Source organism: Hippocampus zosterae, chromosome 5, assembly GCF_025434085.1.
Source record: "Hippocampus zosterae strain Florida chromosome 5, ASM2543408v3, whole genome shotgun sequence".
In the NCBI taxonomy this organism is placed as follows: Eukaryota; Metazoa; Chordata; class Actinopteri; order Syngnathiformes; family Syngnathidae; genus Hippocampus; species Hippocampus zosterae.
In genome coordinates, this window is record NC_067455.1 from 5356553 (window position 1) to 5382307 (window position 25755).

A 25755-nucleotide genomic window follows, 5' to 3' on the forward strand; every position below is an offset into this window, starting at 1 on the left:
GCACGACGGTTTTTTTTTGTAATATGTGATTCTGTCACATTGTATGTCACCACTGGTTTGTGTATGCTCCGGAAAAAGAAGATTCCCCCCAAAAAATCAAGGTCAGTTCATGTCAGGCGCCTTGCAATGCGCGCGAACCTCAGCGCCCTCCCATTTATGTGCACGTCTCACTTGGTCCTTCCTCCTCCGCCCCCTGGTGGCCAAACACGCACATGAAACCACGCCACTTGAATTCAAGTCGCACGTGCTGCCTGTCTGTCTGTCTGACTGACTGTCTGTCTGTCTGACTTCACCGCCGGCCAACTCCGCCGCCCGGCAGAAGAAGCCTGAAGACGATGATGATGGCGATGGGGCGACTGTGCGCATGTGCGGCAGGGGCAGCATGAGTGCTGGTGGATGCGTCCACCATGGACCTTCTGTGGCGGATCCTCGCCGCGCTCAGCTTTGATTGCTTCAAGTCGTCGTCGTCGTCGTCTTCGTCCTCGTCCAGCAGGTGATGACTGTGGTTTAATTTTCAAAAAGTGAATTTTGGATGGTTGGCGCGCGGGAGGATCCTTGCGTAACGTCTCGTCGCATCGAGGGCATCTCACCGTTTAGTTGCCATTGTTGTGATTTTTTTTTTATTTCACCACAATGCAACAAGCTGCTGTGGGGAAATTAGTCGTCATGAGACGGGTTCATGCGTCCTCTTCTACCTTGTCACGTACCTTGGACATTCATATATGAAAAAAATGTGTTCATCCTTCAGCCATTTGTTGCACTTTGAAAGATTCGAGCACTCCCTTGACGTCATAAATGGCGCTAATTGAGCTCAGGTTGTGCTTGTTGGTGTCAAAACTGCTCATCATTTTGTTCGTCTTTGGTGGGATAAAAATAGGTTGTTCAAACTGCTTTCATGATTATTATCGTTCCAGCCAGTGATTGGAAATTGTTTTTTTTTATTCACCTTATTAATGCTGCAACTCAATTTGCTTTCAGCGAATACTCTAAAATTGCTTTGGTTTAAATTATTCCTGCAAGAAATGTAAATTGTCATTTATCTGGTTATTATTCTGTTAAGTCTCAGAAAATTTTTTTTGTTAAACCTCCCAACTCATTGCCTTCACTTTATTATTCTGACAAGTAAACGAAAACGATTTTATTATTGTTCAGCCACCTCATTTAAAGTGAATTATGAATCCATTTGGGTCACTTTTTGTTCATTGCCAAAACTTGTAAATGTGACATCTGGCTTAAAATGACATCCCAACAAAAGATGAGAAACAGACTGCCACAATAAAATGAGACGGGGTTTGTAGAGGATACAACTAAATGGTGTTTGATTACATGTGTTGCGCCACTCTTTGTGTTCAAAGCTGTTGCGCATTACCACTAATACGAGCCCATCGAGTATTTCCTGCAACGTGTTGGTATTGAACACCGAAGTTTTGTACGATATGTTGTCTTATTTTGAGTCAGTTTGGTTAAGTTTTACTTCAGTCGCTTACCTGTTGAACTGACGGCTCTTCCTCCTCGGGCAGATCCGCCGGCAAGCAAAGCAGCAGCCAGCCGGGTAGCCTGGACAGCAGCTCGCTGACGGGCTCGCTGTCGCTGGGTCCCGACGCGCCGCATTGCCAGTGCTGCATCACCTACGAGGCCCGCCTCAAGCGGCTGTCGTGCGGCCACCTCTACTGCGACGCCTGCTGCCACCACATCGTCAACTTGGCCTTCCGGGACATCGAGGGACTCTCGGACTACCCGTGCCCCATGTGTAAGTCCCTCAACCAGCTCGGGGGCCGAGGAGCCTCATCTTTGTCGTCGTCAGGATGCTTCTGTGGCCCCCATGTCGGGCGGGCGGAGCCCGTCGGCTGGTGGGGGCGACGCCCGGCCAAAGCGCCCCTTCCTGGGACGCACTTGCAAGAGAGCCTCCTCCAGAATGACTGGTGACTTTTCTAGTCCTTGATCTCACTTGGATCCACTGAAAGCGGAAAGGCCGGCCGGGGTCCCTCTGGGGAGTGTTCGAAGTACCCGAAGAGTCACACAAATTGTGTATATTTTGTGTTACATTTCCTTGTTTGTGAACGAGTTGAAACATTTTACAGATGGACCTGATGCCCGTTTACAAAACGTCAAAGTTCACCTGTAAAAGGTTCTTTTTTTTTTTTACGAGATTTGTATATGTCTGAGCATTTTTAAGTTTTCATTTCAAGTTTGCACACGTTTGCGTCCCGTTGTGACCAAAAACAAACGCCGATTGTACAGTAAGTGCCGTGCTACTTTTTAACTGTTCCAGATCATATTTATTTTCTTTAAGAAAATCAAAAACAAACGAATAAAGTTTGTGAGCTGTGTGTTGCACAAGTCTAAGTGCTGCTTTTTATTTTTGAAAAGGAGGACAAAAAACAGGCCGACAAATACAAAATGTACATCCGGTCAACTCGTACCAAAAAGCAGTGGATTGAAAAGGACGTTCCTAATCATACAAATCATATTCACAAGTCACAATTGGTCAAACGTCGTCATACGACAAAGGTGGCTAGCATTCTGCCAACTTTGGACCCCGTTGGAATGGATTTATCGTTACGTCTTTCGACGCCGGCAAACAACAAATACTGCTCACTTTGATTTTCATGATTACTATTCTGGAAATGAATTGAAATCAATTTCTCACTACTCGGCGGCCACTTCCCGACAAATCTGTACAAAAAAAAGTGAGTTTTCCCTTTTGGAATTCATATTGGTCCAACTACGTGCACGCTTCTTCCCTTTTGTGCTTTCAACGTACATCACGGGTCAACTTTCAATACAACAGTGGCTAGGAAACGTTAAAAAGTTAGAAAATAAATACATTTGGTTCAAGATCAGAATTTGAGGGAGTGCGCCGTTCTTGTTTTCAAGTCCAAAAAGGAGTAAGCGAGCAGCTGGCATGTGGGTGGGCTGCTGCTGCCGCCGAACACCAAAATAACTCCCATGCCCCAAATTCCACAGTGGGTGCGGCTCACCTCCTCTTCAGATAAAACCTCAAAAGCACCGGACACTTCATTAGGTACACTTGGCCTGCCGAACAACGGGAGGAACGTTTTTTTTTTTTTTTTTTAAATGTGATTGCAATTTTGTACATTTGATTTGGAAAAGTTTTGCAACCCCGGCGGCAAGTACCTTTTCGTGTGCTATCTTGGCACATTTTTCCATCTGCAGCCTAAAAATAGACGGCTCCTCATGCTGAAAATGTGTCAGGAGGGTCTCCAAGTGCATTGTGGGTCATCCTTTTCTTCTGATACTTTGAAGGTGCAAAAAAAAAAAAAAGCTGCCAGGCAGGCCACATGATTAACTTGGGTTGCTTTTGGCCACTTTAGAGTTGGCGCGACCCGTACGGGTGTCCGAAGCATGCCCGAACAGAAAGCTGTGTTTGTTTGCGTTTTCTCTGCGAGCGGGGCTGGACGCTTGAGCGGGGGCAGCCGAGGGCGCTTTGGGGGCGGAAGCGGCGGCTCCGTGAGACTTGGGGAAGAGGAAGGTGCCGTTGTTGGCATTGTGGTTGGCGTCGTGGCCCGGCTGCGGCTCGGCGGCAGACGCCGGGCTCGCCTGGGCTAGCCGCGCCTGGAGGCGTCGCACCTCCCTGGCCAGGAACTCCAGCGGATGACTGTGGTTGGCGCTGAGCGGGTGCGAGAAGGCCTGCCGGATGACCGAGTGGGCACGTTATCGCCAAGGTTCACATCAGGATGTCAAACACTCATGCTTGGTTTCTCCTTGTAGCAGCTAGCTGAAGCTGCTTTATTTCTTATCATTTCAGAAACGAATCAAAATGCGATTTTGGTATTCATTCATTCTCTGGCGACCCATTTGCAATACTAAATATTTTCACGATTTTGCCGTCGCTTTTTATTGTTTGTTAACAAACTCGTTGAGAAAATAACTGCTTTGTTGTCTAAAATATTTGCTTTAAAAAAAAACACCAAAAATGTATGCGGAAACTCTAGAAGGTTCCATCATAAGCAGCATCGGCGCACATTTCTTTCTACTCTCCACCCGTCAGCTCCCTCAAAAAGAAAAGGCGCCCACTTGCGGCTTACGTTGCCGTGGAGACGGCGTAGGAGAAACGGTCCGAAAACATCACAGAGGCGGGGGACACGGGCCAAAAATGGATTGCTGATGGACAGCTGAAAAGAACAGCGATGCGCCGGATGCTTCTGTGATTTAATTACGCAAGACGCGCCGATGACGTGCGCAGCTGCGGTAAATTTCCCTCGAGGGCCCAACATTTTCATACGTCAGATATGAGAACAGACAGAGCATTTGGACCACGTTTAAGTCAGACAAATGCTGCAAAGAATTCGACAGAAAATGGAGGGACGGAAACCGGGATACATTTCCGACTTGTGTAAGCACCTCGGAGGACGTGTTTGAATGTTGGACTCTCGTTTTTGCTCTTCATTTGTCATTTTGCGTGATTCCTCATACCTGAGCATGCAGCGCCCCCCGGTGGTAACACTCCCTCCACAGGCCCATGCAGGGCCCCATGAGGAGGGGCAGCAAGGGTTCGTAGGGGTCCGGCTTGGGCTTGGAGGGGGCCTCGCTGAGGGAGCAGGCCTTCAGCAGTCTCTCCAGCCCGGGGACGTTCTCGGAGGACGGCGCCCTGCGGTGGCTCTTGCGGTAGACGCCCGAAATGCTGACGCCCGCGCCGCCCCCGCGCCACGGGAGCAGGTTGGTGGGACATGAGAAGACGCCCCGGGAGAGGAGGAACACGGAGCCGGGGGTGCCGTCGCTCGGCTGTGGGGGGGAGGAGAGAAGAGGACAGGAAAACATTCACAAGGGGGGCTTCACTTTGGATGTGGAAGAGAGAAAAAAAAAGATGCCGATTGCAGTCACAACCAAATATTACTTTTTTTTTTTTTTTAAATTGCAGACTTCAAAGTAAAGTGAATTGAACTTTCTTTGCACAACATCCCCTAATAAGGAGTATACAGTTTGGAGATTTTGGGTATTTTTTTTTTTTTTAATGAAAAACTCAATGTGCACTTGGAATTTTTTTCTGTATTTTACGTTAGTGTTATGAAAAATGGATTTACAACCACTGTACGCATAACACGGCGTAATAATGTGCCATCCTATGAAAAGGCCAATGTCGTCGCTTTTGTGAAAAGCAATGATAGGAAAAAAATATATATATATTTTTGTTTCCTGAGTACCTCTTTGATTTTGTTGTGGCGCCAAAACATGATGAATCATTTTGAGTGGACTTTTTTTTGGACGATTAAAATGTTCCCACCGGTGATCTGACATTTTACTACACGGCCACCAGGTGGCAGTGTTACACAAGATTTACCCGGTGGGCGTCCAGGTGGGTGTTGAGGTTTCCGTTGATCAGGGAAGGTGGCTGGGGTGTCTGAGGGACAGGTTGCGTGAAGGCAGCCTGTCGCTGCTCGCTGTACTGCAGCGACCAGTCCCACACCGGCGGCAGCGGAGGGTCAGGCGGCTCCGGCCCGCTATCAGTGTGCGGCGGGTCTCGCCAGCCGTTGACGGGCGTGTAGCACTGGCCCAGATTCTGGCGGCAAAATAAGGAATACTCACACTCACGCACTTTATATCACCCTCACTCTCTCTTGAAATCTATTTTACGTCACGCTGACATTGGTGGAGGTTGAAAAAGACACGGTTCTATTTTGACAAAGAAGTACAGATCTTGACCTGCCAGAATAGCAGGAGGGGTAATTTGCGAGTACCTGTGTGCGTCTGCATCTCTCCCGTTGGGAATTGGCCAGGAAGCTGGAGAAGAGCGGCAAGTGGGTGCTGTCGTGCAGCGCCAGCAGGAAGTCGTCCGTCAGCTGGAAGCGAGACGGGTACTGCGACCACAGCTGCCACACGCAGTCCAGGAAGAGCAGGAAGACTGGAGCCTGAAGACACCACAGCACAAGCACGCGTGAGCGTCGACTTGGAAGCTGCGCCACTCCGTTCATTGGCTTCCTTTGGTATCTTTCTTCTTCAGGTAGTCAATAAGCAGCTGAAAAAGGCATCGGGACTGTGCCTGTACTTTCCCACATACTCGGTATTTCTGGAAATAAGTACTTTGGTACCTTGATTTATAACCTTTTTTCCCCCCATCCCCCCATCCATCCATTTTCTACCGCTTATTGTTTCACCCGCTTATTGTTGGGTGGCGGGGGCAGTAGCAGGGAAGCCTAGACTTCCCTCTCCCCAGCCACTTCTTCCAGAGGAATTGCGAGGCGTTTCCAGGCCAGCTGGGTGACATAGTCTCTTCAGTTTCTCCTAGGTCGTCCCTGAGGCCTCCTGCCGGTGGGACATGCTCAGAACACCTCACAGGGGAGGCATCCTAATCCGATGCCCGAGCCACCTCATCTGGCTCCTCTCAACGTGGAGGAGAAGCGGCTCGACCGACTCTGAGCCCCTCCTGGATTCTAAAACTCATTTCAGCCGCTGGTATCCGGGATCTCGTTCTTTCGGTCATGACCCATAGCTCGTGACCAAAGGTTATTTTTTTTTTGTTTTGTCGATAAGTAGGCTCCAGCACGCCCCCGCGACTCTTGTGAGGATAAGCGGTTTCAGAAAATGGATGGATGGATGGATGACAATCGATCATTTGTCCATTAAAAATTTGATTATTTCAAGCAAAAAAAAAAAAACAAAAACAGGGGGGGGGGGGGGGGGCAAGGAAGACAATGAGGCAACACCTCCTCTTTGTCGTTGTCCCGGTGATAGTTGCCGCGGCTGTAGAAGCGGTGGCCTGCCGTCACCCACTCCTTCTGGACCAGACTCTGGAAGCCAAGGCGTGTGCGACAGTGGGGGTCGCACATGACCTGGACCAGACTGGACACCACACAGCTCATGTCTCGGTCCTCCGCCTCTGGAGAGAAAAAAAACAACAATTATGAAATTACAGTGATCGGATATTCGGAAACCAAACAAAACAGTTGCGTGGTTTGGTGGATTTGCAAATGCCGAATCTTGCATAACTGGGGGTCCGCAGTTTAGTTGGGCTGCTTCTCTGCCTCTTCCTGTTGTTCTGAATCACGTCTTCTGCGAGAGCTCAGCCCTGCCTGCCATTTTGCGGCACTACACTGAAGGCGCATGAGGCTGCTCGCGTAGGCGTCACGGAGGGTCCATGTCGGCATTATTGAGCTTTGAATAATGAATGGCTCACGTGACTCACCTTGCAGCGCCACAGTCATGTGACCGCCGCGCAGAAGGCACGCCACCTCCGAAGCTTTCTTTAGGCACCACCTACACATGGGAGACAATGCACGGCGCATGATTGGCCTTCATCGTATCACTGTGGAAGTTTTTTTTTTTTAATGTAGCTAATCAATCAGGCATGGACAACTTTAATGCTGAAGGGGGTCACCATTTTTCATCAGTGCTATGTGAGGGGAAAAATACGTACTCAGAATATTATTCATTTTTGATCTTTTTTTCAGTGCCTAAAAATGACCATTCATGGATGGCACAAAACTGCCCCGAACAAAAAAACAACATTAAGTGCAATAATTTATTTAGTAATTTTTTTATTTTTAGTTTACAATGGGGGGGGGGGGGGGGGGGGGCAGGGCAGGTTTGAATGAAGGGGCCAGAGTGTGGTCCCGGGCCCATCACTGATCTATAGGGTGGATTTTTCATCTATAGCCTGGGGGTCTGTAAAGTATGGACCTGGGTGGGGGGGGGGGGGGGGTCCTTCATTTTTTCGGGGGGGTTTTCTTGTTTCTTTTTTTTTAATGGGGCTGATGATGGCAGTTACCTGGTGTAGTCCAACCAGTGTGTTCCTTCCAGCGTGGACAGCCACTTTTCATCCGGCACAGTCACAGACGTGGAGATGTCTGCAACAGGAAAAATGCCACACAGAGCCATTCATGACTTTCTTCATCATACAATACATGCTGATTTATATAGCGCTTTCACAACAGCGGCAGCTGTAACAAAGCGCTTTACAAAACAGTTAACATAAAGTAAAATAATAAACACAACACATAACATAAAACACGGACAGTCGTGCAGTCCTAACCACTTTTCCGTCGCACGCTTTGTTGTTTGAAGCAGTTTGAGATTAAAGAGGAGAGAATCAAAGTTTCCTTTAACCAGTGGATCAGAGACGTCATGCTTAAAATGTGCACACGTCGGCTACAAGCTAAGTTTCAAAGTCAACGAGAAGCTGTAGCATCCATTGCGAAAAAAGAGATTGGTTCACATCTCCTGTCCCATACACACAAAGATTATCTGGTTGTCCCCATTTTGCCCCTCTGTGACCAAGGACAAGAAATGCCAGACTACGTTTTATGTCTTCAAATAGTGGCAAAATAAAATAGTTTAGGATGCATTTTGGGTGCCTCCCCGGTGAGGCATGTCCCACGGTCAGGAGGCCCCGGGTCGGACCCAGGACACGCTGGAAAAACTGTCTCACGACTGCCAAGTCAAGGTATGGCCGTTTACGTATGGCGTTCCCACCTCCAAGACAGAGCGCTCGTAGGCGGCCGTGCGCCAGCTGGATGTCGGCGGGCGAGGGAAGCTCCTCGCCCAGGTCCACCACCACGCACGCCGACGAATGGCAGCCGAACAGGATGAGCTCCAGGTTCCTAAGCAACAAACACATGTGAAAAAAATATATATATATGAACACACCACGATTAAAAATGAGCAAATGCAGCAACTGCGGTCTGAATCCTTCACTCATTCCCATCTCGCCAATCACTTCATGCCGAGTCAAATACCAAAGAATACAACGGCTGACGAAATGAATCGAAAAGTGCCTAGTATAGCAACCGGTTAAGTAACTGGCAGTACCGACTGATTCCCGATCGACTATCCGGTACGATACGGTGACGAGGTGAGCGATGGCGAACATCTTCTAAGACGACTGGCGAGACAAACACTGCACCTGATGTCGTCCTTCTCGTGGTAGATGTTGTTCTGGAAACTGGCCATGCGCAGGAGGTCGCTGCCGTGTGGGTGTCGCCAGCACCAACGCTGGAACAACAACAAAATCAAAGGCGAGTGGATATCCGTTCAGAGAGCTGCAAGTCTGACGGCGCCGTTCACAAGCACAAAAACGACTCATTCTGTTGTGCCTCTCAACTAGACATATTCAAATTCTAGCTTTGGAGTCCTTCATTGCGAGTGTTGTCCTTTTTGTATTTGATTGCTTGTCCCACTCAATAAATGCCTAAAAAGCGCATTCAAGACTGTGGTTCTCATTGCTGACATTCAGGGCATTACGGTACCTTCATTGCACAATTTTTTTATTTTCACTTTTATGAGCAGCAGCTTATTTGAAGCTCATTTGTATCTTAGATTTGGAAATGCAACACAACAAAAAAAAAATTAACGGATAGCTCATAAGTGAAGAAACTTATTGAAATTTGGGCCACTCGCAAATCTAGCTAGCAATGAAATTAAAATTAAAAAAAAGACTCACAGGGATGCGTCCGTCATTGAAGTGGGCGAAGCTTTTCTTCAGTTCGGTGTCAAGAACCTTCTGTGGAACGACGATGAATCTTGGAAGACTAAAAAAAAAAAAAAGATCCAGAAATGTTCTCCTAATTATATGCAGAAGTTGGAATACCACAAAATATTTCAAGCAATCAAAAAAGGGAGACAAAAAAAATGGCACAAAAGTTCAAAGTGGGGCGAATTCTTTCGAAAGCCGTCGTACCTGGTGGACATCTCGAAGCGGTCATTGACCGAGCTGACTCTCCAGCCGGTGGCGCCGCAGCGCTCCACCTCTCGCTCCCAGTCGGCGGCCGACTCGTGCCAATTCATGTGGGCGTCCCGCCGCCGGTTGCTTAGGAACTGCTTCATTTCTGCGCCGAGAAAACATTGATCTCCGTCACATACACGGACGGAAAATGGAGAAAACCATGTACAGTGAACTCCCGTTTGTTGCAAGGGAAACGTTACACGTGCACCTGCAATAGGTGAAAAACTACCATCCAGAGAAACCAAATCAAAACATTGTTTTGAAGTTCCTAAGAGAGACTTGAGTATTATTACACAACTGTTTTCTCACTTTGAGAACCAAAAAGATTATATCGCTTGCAAAATGTTGAAACATTTTGTTCATTCATTCATTCATTCATTCATCTTCCAAGCCGCTTGATCCTCACTAGGGTCGCGGGGGGTTCTGGAGACAGCTGGGATAGGCTCCAGCACCCCCGCGGAAACATTTTGTTAAATTCTTGAATTTATGAAAAGACATTTTGAAACATATTTCTTTGTGCTTGTTCACTTATTCTCCCCGTCAAGAAAAGGGAGACTATCGTTTAGCATCACTTTGAGGAAAACAAAGACTCTTTTGTCCAGTTCTCCAAATAAGGGGCAAGTGTGCTAGCTTCAAGCTGTTGTCACTCCCAGTTGACATTTACTGTAAAACCAAAGAAAAGTTGATCAACTGAAAAATATACAACCCAAAACATAACCATATAACCAAAGTCTGCTAGCTTAATGCTAATATCTTCTTCAAAACAACAGACAGGCTGTCAGCTGTTCGCAGTGAGATTATGCTAATTCTAAACCATCACACATTGGCTACTTTAACACAAAGACACGGAGCAGCAACACGTATAAACCGAGCATCCAACGATGCAGAATATTCTCTCTGCGACATGGGAAAATTAACTATTATACAAGCTTTGTTGGGAGCCGTATCTGCCTCTTCTTTTTGCCCTTCATTACGCGACACGTATTTGCATAGACCTCAGTGCTGCCACGCATGTTGTGGTGCTGTACGGTACTACACCGTAGGCAGACCCCCTCCAAATTAATTTGATTTTAAAAAAATGTATAGATATTGCTGACAGGAATATTTTGTGTGTGTGTGTGGTTTTTTTTTTAAGAAACCATCACATTCGAGTCAATTTAATCGATCAGAGGCACAAATTGGAACTGACGACGTATCGCAAGCTCACACTGATGTGTTAGCTTGGGGAGCTTTGACCACTATTTTGAAATGTCTACCTCCACACATAAAACGAGGTTGTCAGAGTCTTGACCCACTTGAACTGCGGGTAGCCATGTCACTTATTTCAGGTTGCTGTGAAAGTTGGGTGTGCCTCATGTTGCTCGTGACCATCAAGCATGAATAGACAAAGGGACCATACCTACGCTTCCAAGGGCGGCGTTCTGGAAGGACAACACAGAGCCCGGCTTGAGAGGCTGGTAGGTTTTGGCGATGGTGTGCGTTATCTGAAAACGATACCCAGCCTTGAAAAGAAAGCAAGCAAGTACGCGCGTACGCGGTCCAAGTGGATGTGAAAGACGCACACCTCGATGACTTGGGTGTCGGGGGTGAGGCGGTCAAACAGGAAGCAGATGACTCGCAGGTCGCGGCAGTAAAGCACCAGCTCCTCCGGCGTGAACTTGAGCGATGAGTTTGGGGTCACCAGTTTGGTCCGGTTGGGGCCCACTGTAAACACAACAATGTGGGGAGGCGGAATATTCATGAGAAAGACAAAACAAGACAATTCGAACACAAAAAGTGAAAAGCGCTGAACAACCGGTGCTCCCCTAAAAGTACATGGAATTGACCGCAAGAGTTCAACACATAAATATGAGCTGCCCACCCCACCTCCAAAAATGCAAATAGGTGAGTTTTCCCACAATCTGCAGGGCATTGGGTCAGGAAAAAAAATTAGGTGAGGTGGCAGGGTCAACTGGAATTCTAATTATATACTATATATATATTATATACTACATTATACTGGGGGCGGCCCGGTAGCCCAGTGGTTAGCACGTCGGCTTCACAGTGCAGAGGTACCGGGTTTGATTCCAGCTCCGGCCCCCCTGTGTGGAGTTTGAATGTTCTCCCCGGGCCTGCGTGGGTTTTCTCCGGGTGCTCCGGTTTCCTCCCACATTCCAAAAATATGCATGGCAGGCTGATTGAACACTCTAAGTTGTCCCTAGGTGTGAGTGTGAGAGTGGATGGTTGTTCGTCTCTGTGTGCCCTGCGATTGGCTGGCAACCGATTCAGGGTGTCCCCCGCCTACTGCCCGGAGACAGCTGGGATAGGCTCCAGCACCCCCCGTGACTACATTATACTGTAGTAAAATACATGAGACAAACATAGGGTATCTGCAGACTTTTTCAGACCCTGTATTAAAAGTAGTCATTTATTCAATATTATGTCAGGAAAGTATGTGACAATATTTGAAGAAGCTTGACTTACCAACTACGACCTTCTCAATTGATGCCAAAGCTACATCATGATCCCCCAAAAGAACCGGGTCGGCATTGTCCTGCAACAAAAGATTTAGAAAGGGTTTGTTTTCAAGTCCCTCCCACATACAGTATATTGACTGGTATTTTCGTGCAGTATAGGACAAAGTGCTGACATCAGGTTTGGGAGCATCCTGGGGCACAAAAGCGACTCGGAAGTGCGTGCAGAAGAGCGTTCCTGACAGCCAGCCTCTGCCTTCCCTCGCCGTAAGCTTCTTCCTCACCATGACAGCCCTCTGCAGCACGCACTCACCTGCAAATGGGACATAAGGGTCAAAGGTTATTTAGTAGGTTTTACGTCATTAAAAGGGAGGGAAAAGAATTGATAGTAGCACCCCCTAGGAAAAAAAAATTGCAACGCCATCAGGTTACAACATCGACACAAAATTATGATATAAGAGGACGTATAAAAAAAAACACAGGAAGTCGGCCATTTTGGCTTGAAGCATTGCAATGTGGGTGGAGCATGTTGTTGAAGGTTGAGGATCCTTTGGTGTATCCTCGTTAGGTTAAAGTTTCCAACGATGGTATCATCAATTAATATTTTATTCGGTGCGACATCTTTTATCAGAGGAATGACAAAAGCATCTCAAGGACCTGTGCGTGGAGTCAGATAGGAAGTTGACTATTTAGCTTGCAGCAGCCCATCGGGGGAATTTGATCCACTCCGCCTTTGGAGTTTGTTCGTGACATGACAAGTCCATAAAAAAGTTTTGAATTGTTTCAGAGGCAACATTTGTCACTTCAATGTATTTCCTTGACAACGACAAAGGACTTTTGGGACCCTCTTCCCAGCATGGCGGGGCATTTCAGGAAGCACAAAAAGAGCAAAGTGTAGAGGACGAGTCATCCCCTCCCCCCAAAATGAATAGATTAAAAAAAAAGTTTATTAGAAACACAATTATTCAGTAACTGAAAATTAAATCAATTTAATTTACAAGTGCCAAATCTTAAATCGGCGGGGGAATGCCATAACCTTACGACATGCGCAAAAATAACTGCTATGCAGTTTTTTTTTAACTACAGTAGCGGTCATGGACTGAAAAAAGTGGCAGACCATTTGGAAGACTTTCCGGGTGCGATGATCCATACAAGGCTGCTAACAGCTTTAATGTGCACAACAGATGTCCGGCGTAGCATTTTAGCTTTCTGTGACCACGAAGGAAACGCATACCTCAAACGAGACCAAACTAATTCAATTCAATGCTTTGTATCACCTCCCCCCTCACCGAAAATAAAATCAGGAAGTTTGTCATTCTTCACTGAAGAATAAAGGGGCAACTTAATTAGTCCCAATTAAGTTGAGTGATTGAGCGCTTCTGGTTATGATGCATAACAGGAAGGGCGGGGGGGGGGGGGGGGGGGGATAAAAAAAACACAAAAACAAAAGCAAAATAGTAGTTGTGTGACGCCCAACTGCTGCCGATTGGACAGCTGATAAATAATATGATTATTACTTCTGCAGCAATGTATGAATAGGACGCAAAATTCCACAAGAGAACCGGAGGAAGAACAAATGTGGAGTTGCATGGCAACAACGTTCGGAGAAAAACGTTTGGCAAAAAGTAGAGGTGGAGGGTGGAGGTGGAGAATCGAATTCTTCTCCAGAATACGTGCATGGAACAAGAATTCCCTTGTCAAGAAACGCAACAGAAGCCAGCCCGACCGGCCAAGTCTAATGGACCTCACTCAATGAAGACATGAGGGAATTCCAAAGGCCAAACAGGAAAACAGTCATTTCTACCACTCACGGAACTCTTGTTTATGCTGCGGGAGGAAAAGGAGGAAGTGGAAAAGATGTCTTTTATGCCGGTCATATATCTACTGTGCAAACAAACACATTGTGGGACTGGGTGGGAAATGTAGACCTAAAAAGACACGACACTAAACGTCCAAAATATTTCCATATTCGACGCGTACCTTTGCACAGTTGTTGCTGTGAAGATAATTAGATGGTAATGTCAACGTAACACCGACAACTGCTTTCAACACACAGGGGGACACGCAGTGAGTCTTGGGTGTTGAACTTCGCGCTCTGGTACCACTGAGTCAGCTCACACTTGACTCCCACAGTACAAGGATATTAAAAAAAAATAAAAAATCTGACGAATTAAAAAATAAACCCTTTCACGCACCCTGTAACCTGATAAGCCGTCCACTTAAAGGGTTAAAAGAAAGCATGAGGCAAAAAAAAAAAAAAACCTGCTAACATTGGTTGAAGCAACAATTGCTGTCGGACATCTTGTTTTATCTGTCACACACAACTCTGCCAATGAGGTCATCTTATGATGATGACCAGATTCCAACCCGGATATTCCTGACTGTCAGGTGCTTAACCACATGACATGCTCCACCTAAACCAGGCATGTCCAAAGCCCGGCCCGGGGGCCAAATCCGGCCCGCGGTCGAATTTCATCCGGCCCTCGGCCCCTGTCATAAAATCAGTGCCGTCTGGCCCGCAGGTTGGGCGCAATGGAACACGTGTTGCATTGACTGAGGTCTCGTAGACTGGTGAGTGATGTTTCATAGAGTACTGCTTCCCTCTAGTGGCTAAATGAGTAATAGCATTCACTAAATGAGTAATAGCATTTAGACACTAGAGGGCATCACTCACGAGTTAACAAGACATCACTCCGTGTTTATATTGACTGATATGTCATATTTCAAATGATCCTTGCAGTTGTGGATATGTGTATTGCTTGTTCATTTCCCTGTTGTTCGAGTCAAAGCTTTTATGACTATTGAAAAGTCATGGTGATACATTTTATGTTGCAAATCAATCAATTTGCACTCAGGAGACTTCTGTTTAAGAAAAAGTCAAGTGAATAAGCAGTTGCATGTGATATACCTGTTTCAAATTAACCAAAAGAAATTCTTAAGATTGTTGAAATTAAAATAAAAATGAAAATGTGAAACAGACTGGCTTACTAAAATTTGTTGAACAATATTGTTGTTCAATGTAAAGAATGTCAGCCAAGGTCGGCCCCCCGACATTTTACCACATAAAATCTGGCCCCCTTGGCAAAAGGTTTGGACACCCCTGACCTAAACACAACGTTGACTTCACTGATCACACGTCAACAAATTAACCTTTGTTAACGTGTTGACGGCGGACACAATGGCGGACGAGGAACCAGAGTGCGGCCCCTGGAGAGACTCGACGAGTGCAAAGTGCAGGCGGCGCGAATGGTGTGGACTCTTGAGTCATCGCAATAAGTGAAGGTCTTTACGAGTCACATGTCCTTTCATCACTTTACATTCAACCGGGTTGTTTATCGTAGGTGATACGTTCCAGAAGAACCCAGCATTGATGAAATTGTTGCAAATTATTTGTCAGCGCGCATTTATTTGTTCCTCCCAGTTGAAGTTGACTCTAAAACTGGCCCATACGACACAAGAACATTCTATTTTTGAAAATGTTCAAGCAAACCAAGTCTGCTAGCTTAACGCTAAACATTTGATTTCTGTTGATTTTGTGGTTGCGAGGTGAGCGCCGTCTCAAGGACCAGTCTAAGAAAACACGGCTAGGCCGCATTCTCTGGGGTGGCTTTTGTTGATTTTCATCCGCATATTTCCTTGTTTTTTGGCCCGCGTCTCCTATTGAGCAGACGCTTCCCGCTGTGGGCGACCTGCTGGGATGAGCAGGAAACACCAGAAGGAGAAAATGCAGCCGTTACTGTATTTGAGTCCATTTTTCAGCTCTCCCTTCATTTCTTGACATCCTTTTACTTCTACTTCTTGATACAAGTATTGTTCAATAGGTTATATAGTCCGTAAAGTAAGCTTGATCGGGGGGTTGACGACAAAAAAAAAAAACCTAAAAGATAAAACGCAACTAACAGAAAAATTGTGCGGATCTTAAGCGTCAACATTATGTCGCAAAATAGTCAGTGCCAACAAACAACATGTATGCTACAACCAACATTAATATGTAATACACATTAATTAGGCTTGACGGGATCAGTAATTTGGAGCCAATCACATTGAGTTTCAAATAAATAAACAAATGAATAAATAAATAAAAAGAACCGATTCAGAACATGGAGTTATCTATCCAATTTTTTAAAGCAACTTGTTTAGTGTACAGTTGACCTCCACTATTCGCAGTGGAATTGAATTATCGACCCAACTGACAAATAGCCAAAATCTGTGCACAATTGACACCCACTGGAAAGCTTTAACACATAAAATAATCTGTGTGAAAACAGGCTCAATTCAAGTCTGTTTTTTTTTTTTTGCGGAATATCTGTGTGACCGAAAGTTTAGGCTGTCCTGCAAGGCTGGCTCGGTTTCAGTCAGTGAGTGTCCCACCGTTATCCCGTTGCTGGCAGCTACTGTTTCGATAACTGCTGAGAGAGTGACACGGACTCTGGCATTGACACAGTGACAAATGGGCGTTCTATCAGTGTGATGGAACGAAAGAAGATAAGCGTGTTGTAATGAGATAAGATACGGTTGGACAAGGCATTCTCTTGAAGGTCGAGCCAACGTGTGAAAATGAAGAGGGGCCGTACGCAACACAGGCTGCTGCCTTGAAACACACAAAATGAACTGGCGCTGAGGGTGTCTATTTCGAAACAAAAAGGAGTTCTAATTACCTGGAAGACAACGTAGTTCAAAGACATCTCGACCCCGCGCCGTCATCCCACCGTGATTCAGCATCCTCTCCTGTGGAGACAAAAACAATTGATTACAATCTTGGGAGGAGGTGCAAATATGAATCAATTTGTTGACAATAAATCAATTCATCTCTTCGAGCCGTACTTTAACATAAAATTGCACAAATCCTCGAATTTCACTTTCTCGACTGTAAATATTTGCTGATTTCTGTCGTCCAGCATGAGCGCAAAATAATCTTTTGCGTTCCATCAAAAAAACAGTATTTACAAAATATATTTTATTTTAGAAAAATAACAGACAACTTTTTTTTTTACTTTTTCTGACATGTTACAGATGAAAAATAGTAACTGAATCAGTTCACCAATCAATCATAATTTGAATCTGAATACAATACAATACAATACATTCTGATTTATATAGCGCTTTCACAACAGCGGCAGCTGTAACAAAGCGCTTTACAAAACAGTTAACATAAAGTAAAATAATAAACACAACACACAACATAAAACACAAACAGTCGTGCAGTCCTAACCACTTTTCCGTCACACGCTTTGTTGTTTGAAGCGGTTTGAGATGAAAGAGGAGAGAATCAAAGTGTCCTTTAACCAGTGGATCAGAGACGTCATGCTCAAAATGAGCACACGTCGGCTACAAGCTAAGTTTCAAAGTCAACAAGAAGCTGTAGCATCCATTGACGAAAAAAGAGATTGGTTCACTTCTCCTGTCCCATGGAAATCCACTTCAATTCCAAGCGGCGACTCACGGTTCCAAATACGCATCGGTGCTCTTCGCCAACGCTCCTCTCTCCTCATCCTCAACTTCAGCGGCCATCCATCCAGCCGCACCGACGCCAACTGTCCAACAGCGCTGACATAGCCACTGAACAAATCGGGGTTGTGAAAAATGCTGCCCATTACTGGCGCAAAAAACACAAGCGCCCCAGGTCTGTCCAGCACCGACAGTCAATGGCGCCGACATTCGTCCCAATCAAAATCTGTGCTGGTACAGGCGTGCTGCCGAGAAGGCGCAACCACCAAGCACAGATACTGCTCCTTTGACGAATGTCGTGGCCAAAAAGCGCTGAAAACAGTCCATATCAGGTCCACACGATCAAACAACAAACAACATGTGACAAAACAAAAGACAAAAACAGCAAAAAAGAACAAAAAAGCAAGGCTCTTGAAGAGCACTTGCCGAAGGCTGCCTACTCGGGCGCCATCTTCTCATAAATAGACTCATGTAATGTTGATTAACTGATGTGTAATCACTAAACAACACCAAAATAAGCTATATTGATAATAATAATAATAATAATAACAATTTATCGGTTGAATAACAGATTCCAAAATTATTTGATGGCGGCAAATCAAGACGTGTCCACCAAATTACGCGTCGATCGTTGAAAATTGTATCCCAACAAGCAACCTGCAATTATTATTATAATTATTATTATTTCTTGCTCCTATTTGTTCGATCACTTTCTGTAATACGGTTAGCCGGGAAAAAAACGGAAAATGAAATTAGCCAAATTGCTAAAGCTCCTGATATATTGTCTCGCTTTGCTTCTCTTGGTAAAACCTAAAAAGGTACAAAGCTATAACCGCCCCCCCCCCCCTCCTCGCTGGAACATATGGAGCAAGTTAAGTTTACTAGAAACCCCCCAGTGGGACGCGCTTTCACATTTACGAGCAAGAACGCCCTACTTACGGCCGGCAAGGCTCGGGAACGGCAACGGTTTGATTATTCAGGTGGTCAGAATGAAAAGTCCGGCGGAGAAAGTTTAGCTTGTAGACGTTTAAGGTTTGAGAGCTTCTGAAATCAGCCCACCAGCACTTGTGGCCCCACAGTGAAAAGTTGAAAACACAAATCCGATCCGTTTTAGCCGCAGGCCTTTATCGTGGAAAAGAAAAAAGCCACAGCGAACAAAAGGCCATTCAGCGGCTAATGCTACACTTAACGACTTACGCTAATGAGAAGCCGAGTATCGCGTTTGTAGCACTCGTTAAAGCGCAAGTTTACAACGAGAGACTTTGCGGGAGTGAAAATAGTTAATTTAAGACTACTTCAGCTTTACCTATGAAGCCAAAACCTCAAAATGGCTACACTTGACAGAAACAGGGGAAACCAACAAAAACCAAACATGTATTTACGTTGATTAGTAAGCAGTATCCGTCGTCGTTCACAGAGAGCGACGAGATGACCAGATTTCCATTAAAGCCTCGCAAAACGGCCGGCATTTATCAGCATTTTCATGCAAAACCCAGCAAAGTTCACACAAGTCAATACAGCATCCTGCAATCTAATTCGATGACATCACCGCAGGTGACAACTGCTTTCAACACGACTCTCTATGACAAAGGGAGCGTCCAACGTTCACATGCTTTCTGCTACTCCCATTCATTTTTGAATCATTTTATTTTTTTTACAATTTTGCTTAACCCTGTCACGCACCGTTTAATCTGATAACATGATAAACTGTCCACTGTCCCTGAAAGCGTGAATCTTGTTAACTTGCCTTGTGAGATAAAGCAAAGGCGTCTTTGTGACAAAATCAAAGCTCTTTTGAAATCAAGGCAGGAAAGTCTCATTTTCTTTGAGCATGCCAAAGTATTGTTCATTCTTTGCCTCCCTATCTGGCTTTGGGAATTCCTCGACTTAGTCGTTAATGTGCCACCGACTCAAGCTCGGAGGCCACAACATCAGAGGCCAGTCAGATGTCAGCCATTTCTTTCTTCTTTCCAAAGGCTTTTGATGTGCCAGTGGTACGTCGTCACGGCAACTTTCAAAATCGGCTTGGCAGTTCAACAAGCAGTTTTGGTAGAGGTCGTCGTCGCAAGACGGCAAAGTTCCATTCCTGCGATGGCAGACAAACATATCGAATGTGCTATTGTCTACACTAGTCTTACTATGCTAACGTCAAAATAAAGTCACAATTGCTGACGTAGCATTTTTTTTTTTTTGCGTTCGAGGTGCCTCCCATCGTGCTCTCCGCCAACTTATTACTGTACTTTCCATTGCTCATGGCCTTCCTCTCGCTAAACCAGAATTCTGCATCATGTGTTGTTGCTCCTTGTGGAACATTTTCCTGGATTTCTTAATTTTGGAGCGCTGATGTATCCACTGTACATACACAAATATTCCAAATTTAAAGTAAAGTGACAACAAACGTGTCTCGTAAACTGGACACACAGTAAAAGGAATGTTGACGACAACTTTTGCCAAAACGGAATGAATGAGAAAGTATTGAAAAGCAGCCTTTGAAATGAAGAAAAAGGAAGTTGTCTGTGGGTGTGGCCTGTGCTGAAACCACGCCCCCACTCAACCATGTTCGAGCCACCAAAATATACACTCATGGAAAAATGATTCAACCAACTTAGTTTCTTGTTCCTTTTGAATGCATCGTACAACTGTTTGGACGACTACAACAACAACAAGCTCAAACTATTTAAGAGCTGAGAATATGATTTTTTGGGGGGGTGGGGGGAAACCAAAATAATTTACAATAAGTTCGATGGCATTATCCCGCCAAAATAGTACTTTTAATGTTGAAACTACATTATTGGAGCGGGGAACCAAACTTTGCTCTTTAAGCTCCTAACAGTCAACCGTTTTCTTCTCACTTCATCTCTTCAACCGCAATCCTGTGACAAGTGACTGTTTTTTTTCCACCACGACTACTCCCACTTGGACTCGGCGCCGCTTGCGTCCACTTAAGTGCGCGTTAGCAGCTGCTTGCTGTCGGCGCCGACCCCCCGCCCAAAAAAACCCCAAAACAACCCAACAACAAAATCTCACAGCCCAAACGCATTCCCTCACGTGAATGACAAAATTCAGACGGCGAGCTAGCTGAGGAACAATGAAGGAAGTTGGTCTGACATTTTTTATTTTTAGCCTGATGCTATTTTTAGACCGCCTGTGGTGAATAGGCATAAAAACCTAACAAGGATGGAATATTTATCGCACATCGGACAATGTAACAATCAGAAATGTAAGACTTGTGAGCCGCGGATTGAGCCGCTTAAAAAAAAATTTTTTTTAAGGAATTCCAAATAGGAACCATTTAGAGGTAAACAGCAGTGAAATTACAAATTTTCACAGTACACTGCACAGATTCATGACACTCGGCACCAAAACCTAACCAGATCTATTCCTTTTCATTTAATAAAAACTGCAGTGTTCTTTCACGCTCCTCTAAAATCCAGTTGGGCCCCAAAACAAATGGCCTACAAGCTAAAGTACTTGGTTGTACTTTGGAGTAAATGCCTTTAGCGGTAATTAATTGGCTCTTGAAGACCCTCAGTCTTTTTTTGGGGGAAGGGGGGAGGGGGTGGGGGGTTACGCTCCCAACAAACCATCGGCTCATTCAACGCTGCCAGCTGCTTTATTATCGATCCGCCCTCTGACAATCAATACCAAAAGAGGGACCGCAAACCGGCTCTCATCGTTGCACTAAAACACTGCCGAGCTTGACGTGGGGGGGTCCGTGGAAGGTCCCGCAGGGGCGGGTGTGGATGACTGTCTTATCAGGGAACGCTTAGATGATGATGAAAGTGATCCTCTGGTGACTGGGAGGTTCAAAGAATATGCAAATGAACGCTGAAGTTAAGGCCTCCGTTTTGGGACATTTCTAGCCGCAGCTGCGCCTCGAAAAAGGAAACAAGAAAATTTGGAAGTCAACCAGAAATCCACGGGACAAACAACATGCACCCCAGTTTGTTTTCTCCCCCCCCCCCCCCACATCCAGTGCTTTTTCTTTGTTGTATTTTTTTTATCATTTGCTTCAATACGATGGATACAAATGGCTTCTAATTTGATACACACTTTTAAAATAAATTATTAAAACACATTTTTGCTCTTTGGCTTTTGACTCAGGATGGGACGCGGTTTTGTTAATGTCATGCTTTTTACTGTTGTGGGGTTTTTTTTTTAATGTCATGAATTTATCGCCTTAACTGTGTTTGTTGTTTTTGCTGCACAGACAGCGTTTTGTATGCAGAGGTGGTTGTTTTGTATGTTGGAGTCTAGATCAGCACAGCTTTTGAGTAGAAAACAAAGAGTAGGATGTTGATCTGGGATTGTGTCAAGTATGAGAAAGAGGAATGTGAACATCAGACAAGATTAGACACCTGACACACCAAGAGACAACATATTCCATATGCATGTTCAACTTGAGCTACGTGGTGCGGCTGTGTCTCTCCCGCCATGTTTCTTAGTCGTACATTTGAAAAGTTGGCTGCTTCTCTTGATTCCGAAGTATCTTGAGTTTTAAATTTCATTCTCTAAATATAGAGGACGATTTTTCCAGCAGACAGGTTTCTTCATCAAACAAACAAAGCTGCAATCTCGCGAGGAATACTGCTTTTCCATTTGCATGATCATACACGAGGAAAAACTTAAAATCCAAGAATAATATTTGCTGCTTGCTCAAGAAAAAGACAATGCATCTCGGGCTCAGCACAACTAGATTAAATATGCACACAGACCGCAAAGCCATCTTGGACAAATTTCATACAAGCTTAGTGTGTACATGTGTGTGCGTACGTGCCACCGCCGACCAAGTCACATGACCACCTCTCCGCCAGATTAACATAAAAGGAATATTCGAGAGTGGCCCAGGAGGACGGACGGCATCTGTTGGCACATGTCATTTTCAGAGGTAATCCAATGCCACCAAAAAATTCCTCAACTGCTGTCTCCATGGCGACGGCGGACAGATGTGCCCGCCCCTCCTCCGTCAAGCGCACACATGCACAAAAGCGACGCCTAAGGCTTGCGTCCACAAGCATCTGAAAGCGTTTCCCCTGCGGCTGCTGAAAATAACCAGAGAGGAAGATGAAAAGAAGGAACTTGGATGGCTTTTTTTTCCTTTTGGTTCTGACTCATCTGCTGCTTCGGGCTCTCAAATGAACACAAATACAGAAATGAAACGTGCAGATTTAAGCTACAAAAGGATCGCAAAGGCAACTCAGGCACTTCCCAATAAGCTGATTCATAACAATAACAAAAATGTACTTTTTTGCTTAGTTGCAGTGGGTCAGGACTGTTCGCGTGCACGCGCGCACACACACACACACACACACACACACACACACACAAAATAGCTTAATCTTTGGAAGATGACGCCAAGTCATGGCTGCCTGTCACCTGCGTGTTTAACTGCACATTCACTCAGTACTATTATTTTCTGTTTACTGATTCGGATTTCATTCATTGGCGGACTCTGATCACTTAAACTTACAAACCAAAGTTAGCCAAAAAAGCTGGTCTCTGATTGGCTGCAGTTGCACATATTTACACTGCGTTTTTGTTTGTTTGTTTATTTGCTTGTTTGTTTGTTTTATGGTATGTCCAAATGGGGCTCGGATTGGTGGTTGGGCACCACTGATTTAGAAAAGTCAAATTAGTTTTTATCGGCCTTCATCACAAAAAGTCTTAAAGGGCTTCACTTGACGACAGTTGACGAATATTAACCATGAGCTTAACCACAGCTGCGATTTATCCATTTTGTGTTCATATTGCATTTAATTGAAAGATGTTTGTTGTTTTTTTCTCTTTCTTCTTTCTACATACATTCTTGCTGCTGGAGGCTGTAAATTTCCCCAGTGTGGGACGAATAAAAAATATCTTATCTTATCTTATCTTATCTTAACCACCAGTTAAACTTAGCATCGTCCAAATGTTCAAAATTCCATACAGCCTCTCAATAGTTAATCTTCTCTGATTTTGGTCATCTTCCTTGAAAGCAGACTGATTTTCTCTGCGTTCAGCCAAAATAAGACATTTGCAAACATCTGCTCTGACTCTGGGAAACAATTACACATGTTTACTCTTCTGTTTTTTCATCAGCAAGTGAATCATAATCAAATTACGTTCGTGCATTTTCCGCTCTGTCAATAATATATATATATATATAGACTGTATATATTTTTTAAATCCAATTCACTGACCAACACAACCAGCGACATATTGATTATTGAAATGAGTTGCAGGTTTACTCCACTTACGAGCATGAATTGAACCAAAGTAAAAATAGTTCAAAGTCCATTTAAGCCGGTACAATGATGTCGGTGCGAGACGAATTTGAAGCTGTGTTTTTTTTTTCACCACTACTTTTGAATGATCGTTCATTTGATGATCTTATTAGTGTGTGCGCTTACCTTGATGTCCGGCCCCATTTGTCGGACTTTAAACGTGTTTTTAGATCCAGTCAACATGGTTCCATAACACTCACAAAACGCCGCCCCAAATTAATTTAAAATGAAATTACACAGCAGAGGGGGGGGGGGGGGCGTTGAAAAAAGTGCCGCTATTGCTGTCCTCGCTCCATGTTAACTAGTGAGACAAAAAAAGCGAAGAAAACGAAGAAATCGTGTCTGCAAAATGACGAAAGTGCGGCGGTCATCCTCCGGCGTTGTTCTGGACACCGGCAATGGATGCCTCGCACCTCCGCGCCCGCCGCGCTTCTCATCGCCGTGGACGCTCAAAACGCCACATAAAAAAAGCAAGGCGCTCCCGCTGTCGGTTCTACTTCTCCATCCGCACACGAATACAGCGCACTGACTCGCTGCCCTCCTGGCTGGCTGTTGACGCCTTCTTGGAGAAGCAGTCCAAGGAGAAACGAGAGACGTCCAGCTACTTAAAGGAACACTACACCCGGAAGTGGTGGCAAAACAAGAGCAAAAACGGTTCTAATTCACCATTTAATTGCGTAAATGCTGGAGATGAATTCCCGCAACACGAGAAAAATACGTTTAGTTTTGTAATAAAGTGATACACGTCACAATAAGACATGATTTCACATGATCAATTTTACATTCAAAGTCACAATGACGCCCGGAAAAATGTGCAGCCCAGTATTTACGATTTTTTACGAGATGTGTTTGAGGAACATTTCATTCTTTTATTCACTCATTATTTGCTGATAAACTCACATAAAGGCTGTTTTTGTTCTCGGGCCAAAGCCAGATCTCCTCCACAAGAGGGACTTTGGCGCCCTCTCGTGGCACGTTGATGACAAGCACCTATTGTGAACTTGATTCAGTCCGGTTGCTTTGCTGTTTTCTTGTGGTGTCTGGAAGCAAATACAAATCCACAGGCCCTGCCCTGAGTAGGATCTTAGACAAGGTAGAGGCGGGAACTATGAACAGTTCGAAATTGCACTCAGTGTTCAGACAAAACCTTCAGACACCAGTTATTAAGAGGGTGTGCACACTTTTACTACCACATTATATCAGTTTTATAATACATTTATCTGCATAGGTCACATTAAAGGTGAAAAAACGTGTGTGTAGACTTCCTATATACGAGCCGTGTGACTGACATAATGCAAGAACAGAATGAAACCCACCACGTCATTTTTTTCTGGCATTATGCAATACCCTCGCTCGTTACCTCAAAAGTAACGAGCGAGTATGCATTTTGACCTGAAATCGTTTTGGGGGACTTGAACACAACCAAATCAACTGTCAGGTTTGGGGTTTTTTATGCTTTAGGTCCAGTGACATGGGGGAATACAAAGTGATGGGATGCGCGAAAATCCTTTTTGCTACCTTTTTGAGGGCCCTCAGCAACTTTGTCCCCGCGTGTGATGCAAAGAAATGTCCAGAAACTTCCAAATATTTCCGAGACACGAAAGGAAAAGTGGCTCTGATCCCACACTCCTGCTGGTTGCACACGTGACTCTCTTTCTCTTTGTCGTGTTCGAGGGTCATGGAGAGGGACGTCAGGATTTGAATTTGTCGCCCTTCCTTCAATATTACATAAGGTTCTCGGATTTCTCGGATGCAAAACAAAACGCTTGCAGGCACACAAGCTGCCAGGCACCACGTGAGCTGCATTCAAGCGGCCAATCAGGCTCGATCAGCACGCAACCACAAAACACTCCAACCACGAGGGGCCCAAATAAAATAGTCAGAATATTTCAGAGCAGGAGCGTCCAAACAG

The 25755-nt window shown here is 45.0% G+C and overlaps 3 protein-coding genes across 5 annotated transcripts in view; 1 reads left to right on the forward strand and 2 right to left on the reverse strand.

Annotated features, from left to right (window-relative positions):
* The window catches only part of bola1 (bolA family member 1), a 112179-nt gene that overhangs the window by 24723 nt on the left and 61701 nt on the right, over positions 1 to 25755 (reverse strand).
* Positions 6 to 2346, forward strand: LOC127600652 (RING finger protein 223-like). The gene is made up of 2 exons (XM_052065363.1): positions 6 to 484; positions 1521 to 2346. Exons 1-2 carry the CDS (start codon positions 408 to 410, stop codon positions 1924 to 1926), a joined length of 483 nt encoding a protein of 160 aa, XP_051921323.1. The 5' UTR covers positions 6 to 407; the 3' UTR covers positions 1927 to 2346.
* On the reverse strand, positions 2313 to 25538 carry mtmr11 (myotubularin related protein 11). Of its 3 annotated transcripts, none has more exons than XM_052065018.1 (17): positions 25362 to 25538; positions 16791 to 16860; positions 12309 to 12445; positions 12143 to 12212; positions 11244 to 11383; positions 11079 to 11163; positions 9635 to 9782; positions 9398 to 9485; positions 8861 to 8949; positions 8431 to 8558; positions 7727 to 7805; positions 7145 to 7215; positions 6666 to 6838; positions 5700 to 5870; positions 5303 to 5521; positions 4438 to 4746; positions 2313 to 3651 (listed from the first exon to the last, which is right to left on the reverse strand). In XM_052065018.1, the coding sequence occupies exons 1-17, from the start codon at positions 25521 to 25523 to the stop codon at positions 3307 to 3309; spliced, it is 2484 nt and encodes an 827-aa protein (XP_051920978.1). In that variant the 5' UTR covers positions 25524 to 25538; the 3' UTR covers positions 2313 to 3306. The 3 variants fall into 3 exon arrangements, with proteins under 3 accessions (XP_051920978.1, XP_051920979.1, XP_051920981.1); XM_052065019.1 differs by lacking the exon at positions 25362 to 25538 and adding an exon at positions 23970 to 24482; XM_052065021.1 differs by lacking the exon at positions 25362 to 25538 and adding an exon at positions 18520 to 18783.